The following is a 19,265-nucleotide window of genomic DNA, read 5'->3' on the forward strand; positions in this document are numbered from 1 at the left end:
CATGCATGAAGCAAATGAAACGAATTACAGGTTGGCAGCTGCAGTCCATTCCCGAGATTTGGTAGGGTATTCGGGTGATGGAAATTGTGAAAGAAGGAATAGTGTGGGGTTAATTGTATAGGAAGTATGCAGATGCTCGACGTACCCAATGTTTCCAGTTACGTAGAGGTAAGTCTTACCTGGGTTTTCTTCGCATAGTTTTTCTATCCCAGCTACTATTGGCAAATTACAAAAACTCGGATGTCGGACGCAAACTGGATGAACAGGTTCTTCGCGAGTACAGCTTGAATGTACTCCTACGGATTCACACCACTGTTGGCATGTCTAGGTGTAATAAGTCTGTCCTTTTGCTGACCGAGGTGAAATCGGTCGTCATAAAAGTGAACACTTTGGACCTGGCAACAACCATGCTAGCATTGACAGAAAATGCGGCACTTCACTCCCCTGTCGTTGTCACTTCTTGGCAGAACAGTCCGGCGCTTGAATGTGATTATAGTAATGAGAGGTACTGCAATGGACGAATTGAATACGCAGCTCATATGCACACGGATAAGAAGAAAGGGTTATAAAAGTTGTGAACAGATGCTATGGGTTGGTAAGTTAATGCCAAAGGACGCAGAAACCCCAGCAGAAACCCCAGCAGCGTACCTGCCTTTCCGATCGCTGATGTAAGCAAGTACCACTGAACTATTGGCTGAACCGCTGTGCGGATGACACGAACGTTTGCATTACGGGCATTGACTGCTAATACCTCATTTTTAACACTTTTTCAGCCAACGTAATGTCGGATTCCTCACCAAGTACACCACCGTCCAAGTGGCGATATCGTCTATATGTCCTTGCCGGCCTTCCATTTCTTCTTTCTCCCGTGTCCCTGTTCTCCCTAGCGGTTCTCTACGTATCCCTTCTCTGTGCAGTTCTCCTCTATGCGGCTTATATAGCCATGAAGGACTTTGTTGTGGATGAACTTCAACAACGAGGATGGCTAACGCAAGAGGTGGTCGATTCTCCTCAAAGGGATGAAGCCATAGGGGCGGATAACACCAAACTTGAGGAAGACTTCCCGATTCTTTCGTACCCAATTGTTGGCCAACTATTTATGGGCCCTCCGTTGGTTGTCTACGTATCAACAAGAGGAACTGTGCAAGGATGGCTGTATAGTTCAAAATGGGTCGTTCGGAAGAGCGTCCAGGGAATTCCCATTGTCTGGAGAGCATCCCTTTCCCTTGGTCAACGGGTCCTCAACGGCTGCAAAATACTTTGGGACGTGGGAGTGACTATATGGCGCACGGTCGAAACTCCGGTCGTGGCGGTCTTCTCCAGTGTGTATAGGACAACTGCTGACGTGTTCCTTGCTGTATGGCACTACACTACAGTTGTACTCCCGACGCTCACTGAACAGGTCCTGTCGAGCATGTGGAAAGTCGCTATCTATTTTGCCGAAGGAACAAAGTGGATAGGGAGGAAGATATATAACTTAGGGGCATTTCTTGGCAGACCTTTCGGGAAGGTCATGTACGGCATATACGAGTTCCTTTCCATTCAGTTCCTCCGAGGAATGCGTCTGGCACTCAACATTCTGACAACAGTAGAAGCAAAACTTCGGCCTCTTTTTTTGACAGTCGTTGAAACTCTTACTGTCACTTTCCGCTCAGTGATAGTAATTGTGTTTCGGGCTACCTCATCTCTTGCCCAATCCGTGGTCACACTCGGCCAGGCACTCTTCGTTCCTCCCCTCCGCTTCCTTTTCCGTACCACTACCGCTGCTCTTAGAATCACTCGCAATGTCAGCATTAAAACGACAGATCTGCTTGTACGGAGCGCCCGCCCTGTTCTCAGTGTGTCATTTCAGCTATTTCATTATCTTCAGGGCATCCTTGCCACCAGTGGAGCATACACTTTTGTTTTATCCCTTCCCGACCGCATAGTAAACCTCATAGACGCACTGTGCTACGCCTTTGAGGCATCGCTTTCGATGATCGTCAAGCATACATATGCGCAAACCTTGTATATTCACCAAATAGCCTCGCCTGTCTTCCTTAAACTCCTTGAGATACTTCAACCGTTGTTGGACGTGGGATTTAGTGCCTTAGGATTGGTGCAAAAAGCTGGTGGCATTTATCTTGTGTATGCTGTGCAGGTGACAAGGCGAGTGGGATCTGCTGGAGCCAGAATATCGCTGTACATTGCTTTGGAAGTGAAAAGGGCCGCTGAGCGAGCCCGTCGTGCTGGTGATGCGATAGGTAAACAGGTTGCTAAAGTGGTGAGCACCGGGATTGCTAGGACCTCAAAGTGAGGAGATTGGTTAAGGGTGTAGGTGGTCTCTGGAGGCAAATATTTATTTTGATGTCATTTGTAATATTATGAAGATACCCATTTGCATTGACCGCTGTTTCCGTCCAGAACCTGTGGAAGGTATTTACACTTGATGAATGGTGAAAGCGCCCTTACAATATTCACCATCTCTTCCGACTTTTAATGGGAGTGTCAGCTACCCCGCCAATTTCCTCCCCCAGTTCATCCCAGTCGAACCCCGCAAATCCCTCCAACATCATCTGCAAGCGCTTGCAAGAACCCGGTGTTGCACTCGGTGTTTGTCTAACTTTGCTAGGCGTTCCAGCAGTCTTCCGGGGGGTGGCATTCGGGGTTCGTTTCAATTTGATCGGCGTCTCAACAGTTTTCCGGGGAGTGGTAATCAATGTTTGTTTGATCTTGCTAGGTGTGTCAACAGCCTCCCGGGCGGTCGCACTGGGTGCTCGCTTCGTTTTGCTCGGTGTACCAAGTGCGTCCCGGTGGGGTGTTCTCGGTGTTCGTCTCGTTTTGGTAGGGGTACCAGTGGTATCTTTAGGCGCCCTCCGTTGTTTACTTGGTGTTCGCGGCTCCGCCCAAGTGTTTGCATGGGAACGTTCGGGTATATCGGACGTTGTCGCTTTCGGGTCACCACCGGCGGAGAGCATTGGAGGTTTGGGCAACGGAAGGGTGGAAGAAAGATCTAGAAACGGATTATCGTCGATTCTGTCCAAGGATCCAGTTTGTAACGGCTTTGAGGGTAGACCAAAGGTATCTTGGGCGCTGGTAGATCGTCGCTTGAGAATTACTGTTCTGTTCTCCTGATCAGAAGTCCGCCGTAGTGATGAAGCGGTTGCTGCACTAGTACTTTTGGACCTCTCCAGAGGAGCTGCGTTCGTGCTATTGTCTTTGAGGGCTTTTCGATTCGCTTCTTTACTTCTCGCCTTGCGAAGAGCAATCTGCCGCCTTCCTAGTCCTTTCAAGAATTCAGGCAACTTTCTTGTCGCTCTAGGTTTGTCTGTTTCATCGGTATTGAGAATGTCCTCGTGGGGTATGATTTTGTCCTTGGGTTTAGCTTTATCGGTGGATTTTGCTGAACTACCATGCTTCTTGTGTCCTGCCATTCCGCTGCCTCGCTTCCGACCTCCAGTGCTTTTTTGTTTGAAGAAGGGAGAGGGGGGCACCGGCTTTTGCTGATTTGGATCCCCGCCTGCTTTGACATACAACGATTTGACAACATCCGGTAGATGGGAAGCATAGCTAACGAACGCGGAATTTAATATAAAGATCCCTCGGATATAAATCCAAGAACCTATATGGAGACTTACTACTTCACAATGATGGGTTCAACAAAAGATTTGAGAAGGCGAGTTTCTTCTGATTCGAGCTCTAAACCTGCCACCGCGTGCCAAATGCATATGCGGTCCATCAATTCGTCAATGGCGCGAGTAAAGAGCGTCCTCCCCGATTCATGTGCGCTTTGACCATTATGGTCGACATTGTTGGGTTCAGGCATCTCGTCAACTCCTGCGACTTGTTTTCTATCTACCTTACGCTTTTTACGAAACCCGGGCACTGTTGCGTCTGGCAAACAAAGGGACTTGCGTTTTTTGCGCTTGAGATTTCCTTCGGCTTCAGCCTCATCAGGTTCTGGCCGTTTGAACCAGGCTGCTAATGAGGGTAGGTCTTGGCCTGTCTGATCATGAATCTTGAGGCACTCCAGAAGCATTGTGAGCTGAAGCTTGGCTCTAGACAGTGACATATGGCGTGAGCCAAACATCGGATGCCATCTAGGCAACACCCTTTCACCCCCTTACTCTGAAATTTTCAATTTAGAAATTGCGTCCTTCAAGATCCGCCTCCCATTTGACGACTCCATCGGGATTGTCGAGTTGGAAACGAGTTGACTCTTCCACGCCAGTAGGGCCTCCAGTTCCAGCGTATCCACAGTTTTCCCCAGTGAAGGCGATGCGTCAGCTGTGTCATCGAGGATATCTAATCCATCCATGAATGCCCTATATTTCTGTTCCAGCCGAGCAACTGACAGGAGTATATGGTCGCAGATATAGGTTAGCAGAACCTTTGTCTACATAATGATAGCGATAAATACATTTCCTAAGAGCCAAATGACAATACCAACATACCGGTGTTCTGCCAACTCCTCTTGGACTTTTGGGCTTCAGTGGAGATGCAAGCGAGTTCGAGATATTGGTCGCAATTTTTTCCATTGATTGGTACACATGGGGAAGCCAGACTTCTATAAAGTCTGGAACTGCACTCTGTGGGTTTGTATCACCGATTTAGACCCGGTAGAGCTATGTATGGCTCTGTGGGCAACCAACCTTGACACAGTACAGGGTGTCCAAATATGCGCGCCTCAAAGCATCTGTAACATCTCCCATACGGCGCAACTCCCGACTCAGTTCAGGATTTCTTTTCGGCTTACGAGGAGTATCTCTGGGGGGAAGCGGGGAAGTAGCCTTTGGAGATGTGACCAAGCTGCGGCAAACGAGCGTAAATAAAAACTCGCAATCAAATGCAAATTCCTTCATCGTGCACCTTTTTCGCTCATCGCATTTTCCCCGCAGTCGCTCGTCCTCCATTTGGGGATCCCAGATATTCAGAGTCATATCACCGAGAAAATCCCTTATCTCCCGACTAGACTTGCCGCTAAAAAAGAATGCTTGAATTTCATCCTCGAGGGAGTTTGAGAACCACTGCTGTAGCAGAGTCTCGTCTACGTCTTGGGCTGAAGCTAATCATTCAGATCAATAAGGGACGACGCATATAGGACGTTTGGCCACGTACACACGCGAGCTGAAATCAAGGAAGAATTGCAGTCGTCCAGTACGGTCTCCTCACTTCCACAGGAAACAACTCTCAATAAAGCGCAGCCCGGAAAAACAGGAAAGAGAATTGCCAATCGCGCCTGTTCCTCATAATTGGCTGGCAAAGGACTTGCCACCTCAAATGGGTTGTCATCTTCAGCACCTATACCGGCTGTTTCAGCGCTGCTTTCCTCAGCCACCTTCTTGTTCTCATTAGCATCATTGCTCCCCTCTGGTCTATTGCGCAGGCACCGCAGATGGACTTCTACCACCAAAGCACGGCTCTCGCTTCGCAACAGCGTCATCAGACTTTCAAAGCTCAGAAATGCCGTTCCGAACTCGCCAGCTGAAAAGGGTGCGCAAATAAACATTTCCCGCTCTTGCCACGATGGATCTATACGATGAAAGGGAATGCGGCCCTTCTCTTTCATAGCAACGCCCGAATTTGGGAAGAGCATTCGCGATGGCGTAGGGTCAGCATTGCTCGTGTGACTCCCTACGCTGAAACGTTTCTTCCCGCGTGTGTTGCTCGATTTCTCGGGAGGAGCCGTCGCTCTGAAAATCCAACATTTTTTAGCTGATTTATCCCTTTGTGGATGCAGATGAGCGCTCCAAGAGGTGATTGAAATAACGAGTTTACCTTACGCAAGCGCTGATAACTATATGATATATACCACCACTTTGTTTGCGTGCTTCTGTACGAAATAATATGTGTTGGGTCCTCAATTGGTTGTGGGACAAACGACCACATCCAGCAGCATACCAGTGTTTGCAGTAGTAAAAATATTTCCCGTCCACATTTCGTTATTCTGAGTAGGTAGACTCCTGCCGAGTGACCGTTGTAGGTCCTTCATGCGATTATTACAACCAACTGAAAGATAATGGTGTCCGTGCTTCGGATCTAGCGTCTTCTTGCGAAACAGTCGGAATAGTTGGGCGAAAGGCAAAGCTGTGGGCGGCGTAATGAGGACTGATCGAGGTATCATGTTTCCGCCATATGCGCTAAGCATTGATGTCAGGGAACATTCGATATATGATGCCTAGGCACGAGGCCACTGATTAGAATACAATGGCAAGTCATTGTACGATAGCAATAGTGCATACTTCTAGGGTATGGGCGCTTTGCGCGGATGTTTCACAGAAACTGAGCGGAAGCTCGACCCAAGAGATTGCCGTTCGCTTCTCTAAGTATCCATTAAGCATACCCTCCGTTAGCATCTCCCTTTGCATAACGTCGAGTGCCTCGTCGATTCTCGCAATCGTGGACTTGCTCAATGTGCTGTCATTCCGTGAACAATGCGTTTCACCTTCTGGACTACGGGACATGATTCCAGCGTACGCGTCCAGCTCTTGCGCTGTTTGGGGAAATGGTGACAGTAAGAATAAATAATTTCGCAACTTGACTGGCACTGAGGAGTTCATGTCACGACGTGGGGGTTTCGCTGGTGATGGCATGACTGCAGAAGCAGAAACCCAGTTCCACCGAAAATCCGTCAAAGCCTTCCGTAGAATCATCGATATTCGTTTTATCGGCGGAGTGTGGGGTAAACTTGGCCGAGGATTTATGGCCTCATCAACACGTCGCTTGTTCAGTTCGCGTTTTAGCACAGTGTTAAAGGCATCCAAGGTCAGAGGGTTGAAATCCTGAGAGTGGCATATGCTTCCTTTGGTTGCTTGTAACGTTGATATTGAATTAAGGTCAACTAGCTGGTAAGTGCACTGGAGTCAAGGACAACACGTAAACAAAGACACGAATAATATAGCAAAACGGCAAAGGATATCTCCATGAGAAACGTGTATCCACATGAATGTAGAAGAAGAGTAGCAAGCGGAGGACTGCAATCTTTATATTCCTTTCAAATGCGTCCATGTCGAGCACGCCTTCGCTGTCTGGAATGAAACATGGACCAGTGTCGATGATAAAAGCGATATTCGGGGCAGGGCGTCTTGCAGCAGAAGGTGAGCCGAAGGCGGCTAGAGATTTAGACGCCATGGTAAGTCATAAAACAAGCTGGCGTGTACTCAATAAGTTTCTTCAAGGCAGGGCAATTTGTTATTGGGATGTGTGCGCGAAAAGGTCGCCAGACTAGAAGCTGACGTCGAGATTGGAGTCCGACAATGTCACGTGCCTCGGACATCTTCCCGTTACACACGTGAGGTGGAAGAATGGATATGCAATGCCAGGGACAATACAGGACGGATATTTCGTCATATTGTGTATCGTCAGACTTTGGTTTTTGGGACAATACTTGGTGCATTTATCTTGCGTTTCGTTCTCGCTCAAAGGCCGCTTTAAGCTTGCACTTGTGCTGCTTCGGTCGTCGTTTTTCGATGATCGTTGTGGCTGGCCGCTTGTTTATGCTTACGCAATAGGAATCGTGACTGTGCCATATGCACATTGCCAGTATTAGTCTTCCAGAATCCCCACAACCAACTTTGAACGCTGTTGACAAGCTTCTTGCATTTTTTGTGTTGGTTGGCATGGACGCTTTAGACAAGATACACCAAAACTTACTCCAAGGTTCGTCGGAGAGGTCCTGTTGTTTTTGCAATACTTATGGCTTACTCACGAGTCCGTTCACTTCCAGGTTTGTCATTTGCAGACCAGACCGATTTCAAAGGTAGGTCAATGGGAGTCGTCTAGGATAGGCGGACCTTACCACCGTCAAGTGCACTAGCACCGGTGCTTTCCGACGTAAAGTATGGTCTCGTGTGCTTGGTGGGCGTACAACTGACCGCGGCGCTTTAAAGGCCATTGCGAAAAATGTGACAAGCCAGTACTGAACGACACGGGCCCTGGTCTATCATATACTCAAGACGGTATTCAGCACGCTTACCATCGCAAGTGCTTCACCTGTGCGGAATGTCGAAAACCTATTGATGATACATCCTTTTACTTACACCTTGAAAAGCCACATTGTAAAGTGTGCTATGAGGAACGTATATTGGGTCGATGTGCCGCGTGTGATGAAAGCTTGTCTGGCACGGCGACCATGAAAGCGGGGTCGAAGAAATTCCATCCCAAGGTATTTGGCTGTACTCATATTAGGATGTTCCATGTGGTTTGACTGTGTAATGTGACTCTCTGTTTTTGGCACAAAGTGCTTTGTTTGCGAAAAATGTAAGGCCGAATTGCAAGGGCGTTATTTTGAAAAGGATGATGCCTTTTGGTGCCGGTCGTGCTACGAAGTAAATTATCTGCCGGACTGTGATGCATGTGGGAAGAAGATCCAACCTGACGAGACAACCTCGAAAATTACAATGGTGCAGTGCAAAGACAAAAAGTATCATCAAGGATGCTTTGCATGCAAGGTAACATACTTTCCGTTCCGTTCGGTCGAACACAAAGAATGTCTTACGCGAACAATTACAAATTGTCAGGATTGCCGAAAACCGTTTGATGAATTGAAAGCTTTGCATCATAAAGATGAACTTTATTGTCAGGATTGTTACTTTGCGGTAATTAAAGCAATGGAAGAGGCGGCAGCTTGAGACCTGTGCTTGCGCGGTAGGATAGGTGACAAAATATTATAAGAATATCCTAGATAGAATAGTACTATTTTCTTCTGCTACGAATCATGAAATTTCCGCGAGTATTGTGGTGTTCCACTTCCGGGTCTGATTGATTACCCAACGCGACGCTCCGCTGGTCGTTCCATATTTGTTTGGCTGTAGACGTACCATCCTTTACCGTGGCAATTTGCGATCGCAAACAATGTCGTATTGTACCTGTTTCCCTATTCAGTTACCACCTTTAGCTTGAGGGTTCTCGGGCGAGTCCGAGTCGTATGTATGGAACCCGATAGCACGGCTGGCAAACTTTCGATGAAAGAAGAATACCGGCGGTATTTGCTGTGGAGCGGCCAGGGAATTAAACCCCGAAAAACCTCCGTCTCGTGAGAAGTTCCCAAAAATAACACTAGTGCATTGACATATCAAGATTTGAGTACGAGCCTTCCGATTGACTTTCTCACTAGCATCATTTAAGCGTCTGCTTTTTTGTGATTCCCTGCTACTCTGGTTTCCGCCCCCTACGTCGTCATGAAAGCTTTCCACATCAGGTGAGTGGGATTAATCCCAAAATTTCTTACCTGCATGAATTTAGCCCTAACATCATTGACAAATCTGTATTCAACAGCCGGAAGCGTGCCAGTTCGGAGCCAGGTGCCCCTGTGATTGAGAGGAAGCCTTTGGCTTCTTGTGAGGTTTCAACTAGCGGTACGAGATCTACTGCTGTAAAGATCTCAGTTCAGAGTGTCTTGAACGATGAATTTCTACCTCCATACGGGTTGGCCGGTGCGTATGCGCTGTGATACGTGTTTTATGTGCTGGTTTTTGACAATACTTCAAAATAGACTTTTATGCATTCTTGCAAAAAGAGGTAAACATTTGACGTGATACAGTTTGCCTTAGCAGTTTGATTTCTTCCATGCCCATCTCCTTAACAGCATAGCGAGGAAAACATTGAGTTTTACCAAGACATCCAACGGTATCGCCAACGCGCCTTGCCCATCTTCAATGCTCTGAAACAACGAAACGCAAGTCGAGCTAACCTTCGACCCTCCATGGATGAGCTCAGAAAGAGTCGGGCGAGTCTCCGCCGATCCGTTGACAGCGTGCATACCTCGAAAGCAGCTGAGCGTACTCTGGTTAACACGCCCACCGAGGAGACAACCCCAAATCCCACTGCCGAAAGTTCCGACAGCATTGTAGCACCTGCACCACTTGTTGCCAAGGATAAGGAACCGTCTTTGCCAGACCTAAAGCCCATTCTCGCATCGCTTCGGGAAGACTTGGAGACTCTCATTAAAACATACATGACGGAGGGAGCCGACAAAGAGATCAATCTCCCGCAGAGTATCCATCGCAGAATCTTGGTCGAAATTCGGGATAAACACAACTACCACCCAGACTTGTTTAAAGGGGCTTTAGAGAATGTGACAACCATGATGCGGCTGAGCAGTTTCCCTAACTTTATTAAGGCGGCTTCGGCAGCTGGTGGAGAGGGGCCTGTAAGTAAGATGAAGGAGACTCCGGAAGAGGATGGCGATTATACCACAGCAAAGACCTCTAAACACGGTTTGGGAGGAGATAGACTGGGGTCCTCTGTTGCCCCTAAGAGAGCCATTGTCACTTGAGTCAATACTAGAGACTATACGAGGCATTCTCATTCTGTAATGTTGTTGTCCTTGTTAAGGAATACTATATATCTCATCGCATGTTGTCTCCACCGTTGTCACGAAACCCTACTAATATTCTTCGGCAATGCTCTCAGTTACACTACGCTAACCCTCGTCACGGGGAGGAATTTTCACAGGCAGCTATGGCAGCTATAGATTGTACCTATTAGCGTGAACTTTTTACCAAGCCTCGAATTTCAACGACTGGAGTAAAAAGGCCTCCAATCAAGGTAATATTAGTTGCAGGGTCAACGGCAGCGATCGTTGCACCAGATATAATGCCTCCATCATCGGACACTATTGTCTCCACCTTCCATTCGTCTGACTGCGTCGATGTATTGAAGGACCGATATACCCGTACAACTCGGGATGGTGAAGGTTTGTTTGTATCGCCAACGTGGTCAAAGAATTTTAAGGCATGGGTGTGACCTAGAAACCATCTGTTAATGACCGTTTACTAATTAATGACAGCCATTTGCCACCAACCGGTGATGTACAAATCTCCCGATACTGGATCCACAGCAATATTGTCGTTCAAAAATCCAGTCTTGACCGTATCCAGAAGCTGCAATGCGTATCCATCATCCCGCAAGATCTTGTAAACCTGCAATTCTGCACCTATCACTGCATCATTGTACAAAAATTGTTCATCTGGACTGATGGCGAGCCCGTTTGAACCGCGAATGCCTTTCGCAACAATTTTCGCTTTCCCTTCGTTCCAAAGCACAATCGTGGACCACGGTCTACGTGTAAAATCTTCAAAAACCCGCCAGGCTCCCTTTCGAAAATGGTGGTCGTTACTGACATAGAATGTGCGGGGGCCAATTGGAACGATGTCGTTGGGTGTAAGGATGAGAGGATGGGACACAGTTTCGATGTGGTTCAGAACATCGGTCCCAAGTTCATGAGTAAAGATTTCGACAACCGAGCCACTTGGTCGGTGATTAATGAAGAAGAGGTAAATGCTGGAGGAATCGGCGGGATCTTGCCACAAACCGACACCGTGGGTATGAAGTTCATGAGGGAAACCTTTAAGAGTCAAACGCTTGACGGATTTTTTCTGTACAAGTGGATATTTAAAGACATTTCGTCAGAATTGATAAAAGCAACCCATCATATCTCACAATTTTGTTACCTTTATGTCATACACATAAACGGGTTCCGTAGTCTCCTTCTCCTCACCGAAATGTGCCAGAGGAGGAAAGAAGCTTTGTCTGCCTTCCACGCTGGAACACGGCATGAAAGCGAGCCCAGTTTTGTGATGTATGACAATGTCCTCACAGCCGATGGGACCTGTGATGGGGGATCAGGGCTCTGATTCACGTCCGGGACCATGGCTCCCATAGTAGCTTACCATCTATCCGTTGGTAACCTGTGAGGCCCACATTGGGATCAGGAGGATTCCAACCACACAGGCCAGCATACTCTGTTATATTCTCAACGGCGCCGGCAAAAGGCTGCTGGTAGTAGTTCACGACAGCAAGGAGACCAACCACCAAAGACCAACCAAATAGGTTTCCAAAGATAGACTTTGGCTTCTGAGCTGTCCTTGCCGTTGGCTGTTTTGCATTTCTGTGCGTCGTTCCGTGGGACATGGCTGTCGTGGAGTTTGCAAGGAGGGAAGGAACAACTGACGGGCTGATAAAAATAGCTTTTGCGGGCAGGGGAAACAAAGGAAGGTGTTCCAAAAAGCGGAGTTGAGCATCGCGTAAGTCTCCATCAAGATGAAGCGTCTGTGGGACATTTAGCCGTCACGCGAATGAATGAATTTAACCATATATGGATATATTGCAATTGACGCTTATTTAAACAGCCGATACTCATTTCGCATAAGTGTTCTTTCTTGGGCATTGGTAATAACAATGTTCAAACATGTTTGTGATGGCAGAGTTTAGTCATGATAAATGTTGCAGACTTGCCAAGGTGCATTGCATTGACGGAGGATGTCATTCAAAGTCATTGCTGATGGATGTCAAATGACGAGTGCATCTTAAGATTGAAACGAACCGTTTCCCCACATCGTCAGCATTTTGTGTGCCATAGGATGGACAGTTCTGGAAATGCCCGATAGTGTCCTCAATGTACCATACAGACAAAGTGTTGATTTACAACGCCAAGTGCGCTCTACATTCTGCACAAATGGAATTTCCGTTCAAAAACAGCGAGCCAAGCATATCAACAATGTATGATATCGAATATTATGAACTCACGCCAATTCTTGGATGCGGCCTATATGAGATCTTATCTTATAATACTAGAAAATGACCCAGCCCCGTCATCTGTTGCTGGACTTGTCTCATCAGGATTAGAACATCGTTTTTGCCACAATAAAGACCTTTACTGGGATATATACATTATAAAGTATATAGCAAAGTGCTTGCGTACTGTAGCTGTATTTGCTTTCTTATTATTTTTTGAGGTTGTCTGCAATGCTTGATGTCAGGTGCCACGAGAGTGGCGCAGCATGTGGCTTGCACCGCTTGCCAAACTCCGCCTGTTGCTCTGAACAGCAGGTCGACTGATCATGGCTGAAGTAGGAGTCGAGCGACCACCTCCCCTTGGGAATGAGAGTGACGTGGATAAGGGAGTTGGTCAAGATGCAGACATGGAAGGCTTTCAGCAAACCATGGCCAACATTTACCGAGCATCATTTCCCACATCTGCGTCCCCACCGATAGAAAAGTTCAAAAACCCAGCTCCCATACCAGAGAACCCGCCGCAAGTCACCCAGCAATTCCACGATAGCCCAAGCGTCTCACGAAGAGCTCCAAAAAACAACCTTACATGGAATTGGCGACATCCAACACTATCAAGAATCCTGCCCATTTTCTCATCGTCTGCCAAGGATGTATCCACTGCTGCTGAGCGTGAAGGGCTATCCCGAACTCCATCTGTCACTCTGTCTCCCGGCACGGAGGGTGAGAAAGCACACTCTTCAAAAGTGGGACAGGCGATCAGAGCAAAGCTTGGTTTCAAAAGGAAGAGCCAAACCTCTACCTCTGAATTGCCAGAGAAAGAAAGCGGCCAGCGCAATAATGTAGCCGATCCGCAGAGTGCTCCCCAATCATCATTACCGGATGCTGCTCAGTATCAAACGTCAGCCTTTGACCTGCGTCAGCCTCCAGCAGGTTGGACGGACCCAGCGACCCGATTTGCTGGGGGAAATAATGTAGCCCCCGGAGAAGTGGCATCTCCACAACAACCAACTGCCTCTTCAATCTCTTCCCATCCCCCCGCGGGGTGGAATCCAAGTTTAGTTGAAGGAGTATCGTCGCCAGATGTGCGTCAGTTATTGGAAGAAAACACCAGGCTTAAACATGACCTCCAAGCGCTCCGACAGGTAGATGATGCGAAAGAAGCTGCTCTGCACCGCATTCAATTGGCAAACCAAGGCTTTGCTCACGAAGCATCTGTTCTGAGACGTCAGCTGTCGTCCGTCCAGCAACTGCAATCTGATATGGACAATCTGACCGGAAAATATGCGACCCATTCCGAACACATGAAAGATCTGGAGCAGAAGTACGCCTCATTAAATGTCAAATACGCGGAGCTGAAAGCGTCTCACACAGAAACGCTCTCACAAAAGAGCGAATTGGAACGACAGGTATCCAACATGCAAAGTGCCCACAACACATTAGTTGAACAAAAGGTGGAAGCGCAAAGCAAGGCGTATGCTCTTGAACGGTCTCAATTTGACGCTCACAACCTTCGTGAGCAAGTAACACATCTTGAGCGGGAAGCAGATGACCAGCGTCGCATCATCGCCCTTCAACTTGAAACCATATCCCAGTTGAATAACCAAATTGCCGAGTTCAACAGCACTATAGCACAGCTTAACAGTCAGATCACTGAGCTTAACAAAGCCATCCAGTATCGAGACGCTATTGCTCAGGAGAGTGTGGTGCGGATACAAAGTAGCCAAAAACGAATGAGGGAGCTACAGCGGTTACTACATGAGAAAGATAAGATGCTTGCCGAAGTTTTGAGCTCCTCGGACTGGAACCAAGAGGAAGCCGTGCGCCCTGCAGCAGTGTTCGGGAAAGATGATTTTTCGTTCGCGATGGGAAACATCTATCAAGATAAACCCCTCAAAGGGTCGCAACAAGTGCATCATCCAGCCGGAGGTATGGCGCAAGTGCCTTGTGAAGCGGATCATCCGATGGATATTGGCCAAACGATGGCATCTGTCTATGGAGGGTATCAATCTCAGACATGAATTTGTGGATGGATGAAGCTTTAATATTTTGTAACTATATAATAACTTAATCATACTTGTATTCTCCACAGTCTAATGTAGGACAAACATAACAACCAAGTTGGTCGTTCGCTATGATGTGTATCCAAAAAAAATCAAGAAACAAAAAGAACAGTATGCCTTTTTGTTTACAGTCTGTGGTTACCAAACAAAGGCATGTTCCCTGCAGGGACTTGCTGGGTTGGATGACCAGACCAGCAGCTCGCGAGTCCTCGTGGCTTGTTGAGCTGACTCATACGTAGCATGACCTAAAAGCTAAAAGACATGGTACTTGTTCTTTTCGAAAGGGACATATCCAACCGGCAACATCTTCTAACTGACGATAGATGTCCATGTCGTACCGACAGAATTTTATGAACGCACGGATGATGTCAAAAATTGCTTTTGTCTCTCGCATGTCAACGGTGGCAGTTCACCGGACCCTCTTTCGGCCATTGTTTGCTGTTCGCAGCTATGCACCTTTCGGGTCGCAAATGAGCGATAACGATCCTCATGTGTTGGAAAGGGAGAAGCGCCGCATCTTGGAAGGTGTGTATCTATGCTGTGCGTGTTGATGTACATCAGTGGTATTGATCATTTGCGCTTTGCTTAATTCCAAGGTCATGTTAAGGGAGTCCTTCCTGATGTACCCCATTGGGACGAAAAGCTCGCAACTGATTCTGAAGCCATAGTAAGTCATCCCATATCGCGAGTTGGAAAGGGGGGGGGGGGGGGGGACAAATCTGTCCATTCGACAGCATTGACGTCTCTGTACCTCTCATCATATTATAGGTCAAAGCAGACCGATCCTTTGTCGGCGCACCCCCGGAACAGCTCCAATACATAAGCTTGGACATTCTCGAAGAAGAGCTGATCGAAGAAACTACCGCGGACACGGAGGCTCAATCGACTGGAAAACATGGAACGGTTGCAGGTGGTGAGAAGGATGCGTGAATTTGGGGTGGTTGTAAATAGTTGAATTTGCTTTCAAGTGTATATGCGGCTTGTCAACTGGAAATATATTTCAATTGGGCATTCTTGTAAAATGGTCATGCGACAAGGCCATCGACTAGGTTATCAGATCTACGTGATGTCGGCATGAACAACTTTCAACATCTAGGGCGAGACCATGCATCAGGCAAAATCCGGTATTTTGCACTTCATTTCGAAACGAAGCCTTGTAGACAATCCAACACACGTCCATTTCGATGCTGAATATGCATTGGGCATATACATGGAAAGAGGTCATGTCACTTATATAATCGATATTGTTTGTGTTAGCAACCCGAAAAGTGAGCTGAAGGTGTGAAGGTCATCTTGCTGCTGACGGTGTCCCATACTGAAGTCCTTGCAAAACGTACTCCCTCCTCGTCAATCAACAACCATAGCGCTCAAAAACGTTTTGGATCAGACCAACAACTCAGCCATAGTCCACCATGAATGACAGTCTTTGAAGGTAATCTTTGTTGCAAAAGATCATGCAATTTGCCAGCGTGGTAAATGAACGTCTGGCTGGACGCACACACACATTAGGCAGGACACTGGTTGAAATTGTCAAAAAATATCAAATCAACTTCCCTCACTAGCGCCCGCTGTGGGTGTCGAACCCACGACCTTAAGGTTAAAAGCCTCACGCTCTACCACTGAGCTAAGCGGGCCTCTTGCATTAAAAGCAAAGTTGATGCAAATGATACTTTTGCATGACGCTGTTGCCAGAAGTGGTATTCGCAAGCGCTTTCTTTTTTCGTCGACAATTTAGTCGGCGGATCGTACTCTGCACAACAGGGTGCTACAAGCGCCGGTTACAAGAAGGTGACGAGCGACTATGGTTTGGTCCCTGAGAGTAAAGATGAGAATGGCTCATAGAGTGTCAGATCTTCTGATTAGAGCTCCTGTCGTCATGAGTCTTGCTGCAAGGACACTGGTAGGGTGAACTTGTCTAAATTCTGGCCTCATCTTATAGAAAGGGGTTTTCGTTGCTGTTTGGCGACCTTTTTTGCAGGCTCAAAAACCAGCAATGCTCATGGTTATGTCGAGACTCAGGAGGGGCCGGGACATGGGTTGACTGATGCATATCTGTCTGCCCCTGTGGTGTGTAGCGCCCATTTGGCCTGCTTCGTTGCAGATCTTTTGTTACTTGTTCCTTGTCTTCATGCACGATACGTAAACTACGAATTCTGGTTCGCTAAAGGACATAACTACCATCCTGGAAAGTATTGTCCACTTTTACCTGCTCTCTAAATTCCAGGGGGCACAGCATGTCCGAAAGCATGTCCGAAGCGAATAGATAAGCTTTAGATCACATGATGCATCTCACTTCCCGCTCCTCGGCTTCGCATACTTTCAGGCTTCCAAGATACTAGTGCATGTCAAGCTTTTCGACCATGGTATACGAGACGGACGAGACGTCCTGGACGCCCGAATCCCTTGCCAGCATGAAACGAGCAGATCTTCAGGGCATGTTGAAATCGCTGGGGCTGAAAGGGGCAAATAAAAAGGTGCGAATAGGCATTTTCCCACGTCACTCACACAAGTCAAAGTTCGCAGAATAAAAATGCTCGTCGACTTTCATTCTAGTCTTCTGAAATGGCTTCCATAATTCTTGAGCACCGACGATCCTGTATCCCACCCAGTCCCCTCCAACCCGAGCAAAGCAATGTGGCAGGAACACTTTACGAGCAGCGGGCTGAGTGTAACGACCCGAAGCCTGTGATGGAACAGCAGCGTCGTGAGACATCAACTGAGCGCGATGAGGACAAGGAAAATGAGGTTTCTGTTGTGGAAAGGCGCACAGAGATGAAAAGGCGAAAGAAGCCGTCAAAAAAAGATGGAAAGAGAAGGCATGGGAATTTAACGACAAACACAGGCTCTGAGAATGCGAATGTCAACGAGGCCTTTGACAAAGAGCAAATTAGTACAACTGTGGATGATGATCATGCTAATGATGTGGAAGGCAGTCAGACACACGTCAAATCACTAGATGAATCGTCCCATTTTGACGATGCGCAGGAAGTTCCAGATGTTGCCGACATGTCAGATACGACGGCCGAGTCACCGTGGGAAGTTGTTTCAGTCCCGGTCACAGCAGCAGAGGAAAGCGAACCTGCCGCGGCAAAGGCAACATATCGCCAAAGCAAAGCTCGGTCATCCAGATCAGTAGGAACACCAGCTGAAGGCGGATTGCCAGAGACTGTCAACAACTCTGGATTTCTCCCCGACATGAATTCAAATGAACAAGGGACAATGGCCATGGAGGGTGAAGAGACCTCGAATGACCGTGGTACTTCGCAGATTGCATCGTCCACCCAAAGCAAGGCCGACTCGCGCACGCCGAGGGTACCAGAAGCAGTTGCACCACAGAGGGGTGGGTATGGCTATTTGGCTATTAGCCGTTATAATATACATACTAATGATCTGTCAAACCCGTCGTATGGCAGTGCCATCCATTTCTAATTTCCTAGCGCAAAACAATCTGTCGCAACTTACCACACTCTTCCGACGAGAGGAGCTAACCGATTGGACTGTTGTACGGGCATTAACAGTGGATACTCTGCGAAGTTTGGGGGTGACAGCCGGCACAGCGATCAGGTTTCGTTTAGCACTCCAAGGTATTGACGGTACACCGTCTGACACAAACTGGCAGCTCATGTCTTGCTATCCGATGTTTAGAACTTTTTCCATCAGAGGACGTAGATAGGCATACGCCTCGCCATGTTAACCTGGCGATATCCATGGACAGCCTCCAGGCCTTGATGGACGAGATGGCTGGCTTGTCGTTGGGTGAAAAACGAAGTTCATCTGAGCAAGTAGCAGCAACCGGACCCTCGACGATACGGCGCAACGCGCCGTTGTCGGCTAACGCTCCTCATCGTCAGTCCCTGGTTTCGGACGAAACTCTTCGAAAGCGGCTTCTCCGTCAATCTGTTAGTAAAGAAGGATTGAATGCTCACGGTGGTTCGTACCCGCGCCGATCCAGCGTGGCGCCTGTCACTGTCGCCACGCGAAAGCCCAAACCTATTCCGGCTGCCGCGTGTGCAGCAGGACCGGTAGACCCAGTAAACGAACGCGGCATAGCTACAACACGGCAACCACCAGCAGCAGCTATGACTAGCAGCACGGCAGTCCAGATACCAATCAAAAAGTTTTTCGGTAAGGTTGAGTTGAAAAAGGTTCAGTTTGCAAATGACGGAGGTGGAGAAAAGAATTCCGTCGGAAAGTTTGCGCCGACGCCAGCTCCAAAGAAGAGGCCCAGGTAGGCGATGTAATAGATCTATAACATATTTCCACCTTGGAATTGACTATTGTAAAGCGCTCGCGTGAAACCAGGCATCAGTGGAGCTCAACAAGATATGGGCCCCTCAAAGACAGATGCGGGTAAGCATCCTTCTTACTCATGCACTTTTCTTACACATTTGGATATCGCCAATTCTCCAGCGTCATCTGTTAACATTACAATCCATCTCTGTACTGCAGATCCATTCAAGATTTGAAAACGGGTGGCGAAACGACGTAGTATTTGTGGAGATATGCTTGTGGGGATTGTACATGGGATAATGGTTTCTGTATATGCACTTTAATGATATGTAGTATCCGTCTGCAGCACCAGCACCAGACCCAGCTTCGCACGCGACACGGCAGGACCGGCGACCTGCAGAGCCCTCCAAGGACGCGACGGACCTTGTCTGATTATGTAAACAAGCGCGACCTTAATCGCAAATTGAACTTAAATTTTCA

General features: G+C 47.7%; 8 protein-coding genes and 1 non-coding gene across 9 annotated transcripts; 6 read left to right on the plus strand and 3 right to left on the minus strand.

The window, feature by feature from the left end:
• The first annotated feature begins 739 nt into the window (after window positions 1–739).
• On the plus strand, window positions 740–2,386 carry SPPG_05194 (uncharacterized protein). Its single transcript, XM_016753418.1, has one exon. The coding sequence runs from the start codon at window positions 782–784 to the stop codon at window positions 2,294–2,296; it is 1,515 nt and encodes a 504-aa protein (XP_016607859.1). The 5' UTR covers window positions 740–781; the 3' UTR covers window positions 2,297–2,386.
• Window positions 2,323–7,223, minus strand: SPPG_05195 (uncharacterized protein). Its single transcript, XM_016753419.1, has 11 exons — window positions 6,899–7,223; window positions 6,222–6,831; window positions 5,881–6,157; window positions 5,758–5,812; window positions 5,098–5,672; window positions 4,849–5,044; window positions 4,632–4,788; window positions 4,434–4,568; window positions 4,107–4,375; window positions 3,618–4,037; window positions 2,323–3,549 (listed from the first exon to the last, which is right to left on the minus strand). The coding sequence occupies exons 1-11, from the start codon at window positions 7,108–7,110 to the stop codon at window positions 2,457–2,459; spliced, it is 3,999 nt and encodes a 1,332-aa protein (XP_016607860.1). The 5' UTR covers window positions 7,111–7,223; the 3' UTR covers window positions 2,323–2,456.
• A 285-nt stretch (window positions 7,224–7,508) lies between these two features.
• Window positions 7,509–8,762, plus strand: SPPG_09265 (uncharacterized protein; the record flags this gene model as incomplete). Its single annotated transcript, XM_016757422.1, has 5 exons — window positions 7,509–7,638; window positions 7,706–7,738; window positions 7,869–8,143; window positions 8,220–8,429; window positions 8,499–8,762. The coding sequence occupies 5 exons, from the start codon at window positions 7,509–7,511 to the stop codon at window positions 8,607–8,609; spliced, it is 759 nt and encodes a 252-aa protein (XP_016607861.1). The 3' UTR covers window positions 8,610–8,762.
• A 30-nt stretch (window positions 8,763–8,792) lies between these two features.
• SPPG_05196 (uncharacterized protein) lies at window positions 8,793–10,336 on the plus strand. The gene is made up of 4 exons (XM_016753420.1): window positions 8,793–9,178; window positions 9,256–9,413; window positions 9,473–9,498; window positions 9,566–10,336. Exons 1-4 carry the CDS (start codon window positions 9,159–9,161, stop codon window positions 10,253–10,255), a joined length of 894 nt encoding a protein of 297 aa, XP_016607862.1. The 5' UTR covers window positions 8,793–9,158; the 3' UTR covers window positions 10,256–10,336.
• Window positions 9,482–11,990, minus strand: SPPG_05197 (uncharacterized protein). Its single transcript, XM_016753421.1, has 5 exons — window positions 11,652–11,990; window positions 11,433–11,590; window positions 10,784–11,357; window positions 10,174–10,726; window positions 9,482–10,112 (listed from the first exon to the last, which is right to left on the minus strand). Exons 1-4 carry the CDS (start codon window positions 11,890–11,892, stop codon window positions 10,464–10,466), a joined length of 1,236 nt encoding a protein of 411 aa, XP_016607863.1. The 5' UTR covers window positions 11,893–11,990; the 3' UTR covers window positions 9,482–10,112; window positions 10,174–10,463.
• An 831-nt stretch (window positions 11,991–12,821) lies between these two features.
• Window positions 12,822–14,612, plus strand: SPPG_05198 (uncharacterized protein; the record flags this gene model as incomplete). The annotated part of the gene is made up of 1 exon (XM_016753422.1): window positions 12,822–14,612. The coding sequence occupies one exon, from the start codon at window positions 12,822–12,824 to the stop codon at window positions 14,511–14,513; it is 1,692 nt and encodes a 563-aa protein (XP_016607864.1). The 3' UTR covers window positions 14,514–14,612.
• A 181-nt stretch (window positions 14,613–14,793) lies between these two features.
• On the plus strand, window positions 14,794–15,590 carry SPPG_05199 (uncharacterized protein). Its single transcript, XM_016753423.1, has 3 exons — window positions 14,794–15,080; window positions 15,152–15,222; window positions 15,324–15,590. Exons 1-3 carry the CDS (start codon window positions 14,879–14,881, stop codon window positions 15,483–15,485), a joined length of 435 nt encoding a protein of 144 aa, XP_016607865.1. The 5' UTR covers window positions 14,794–14,878; the 3' UTR covers window positions 15,486–15,590.
• A 527-nt stretch (window positions 15,591–16,117) lies between these two features.
• On the minus strand, window positions 16,118–16,189 carry SPPG_10111. The gene has a single exon. It is a non-coding gene; the product is annotated as a tRNA-Lys (tRNA).
• A 705-nt stretch (window positions 16,190–16,894) lies between these two features.
• Window positions 16,895–19,147, plus strand: SPPG_05200 (uncharacterized protein). Its single transcript, XM_016753424.1, has 6 exons — window positions 16,895–17,029; window positions 17,109–17,895; window positions 17,969–18,139; window positions 18,201–18,783; window positions 18,841–18,905; window positions 19,005–19,147. Exons 1-6 carry the CDS (start codon window positions 16,898–16,900, stop codon window positions 19,019–19,021), a joined length of 1,755 nt encoding a protein of 584 aa, XP_016607866.1. The 5' UTR covers window positions 16,895–16,897; the 3' UTR covers window positions 19,022–19,147.
• The last annotated feature ends 118 nt before the right edge of the window (window positions 19,148–19,265 follow it).

Source organism: Spizellomyces punctatus, assembly GCF_000182565.1.
Source record: "Spizellomyces punctatus DAOM BR117 chromosome Unknown supercont1.8, whole genome shotgun sequence".
Classification (NCBI taxonomy): Eukaryota; Fungi; Chytridiomycota; class Chytridiomycetes; order Spizellomycetales; family Spizellomycetaceae; genus Spizellomyces; species Spizellomyces punctatus.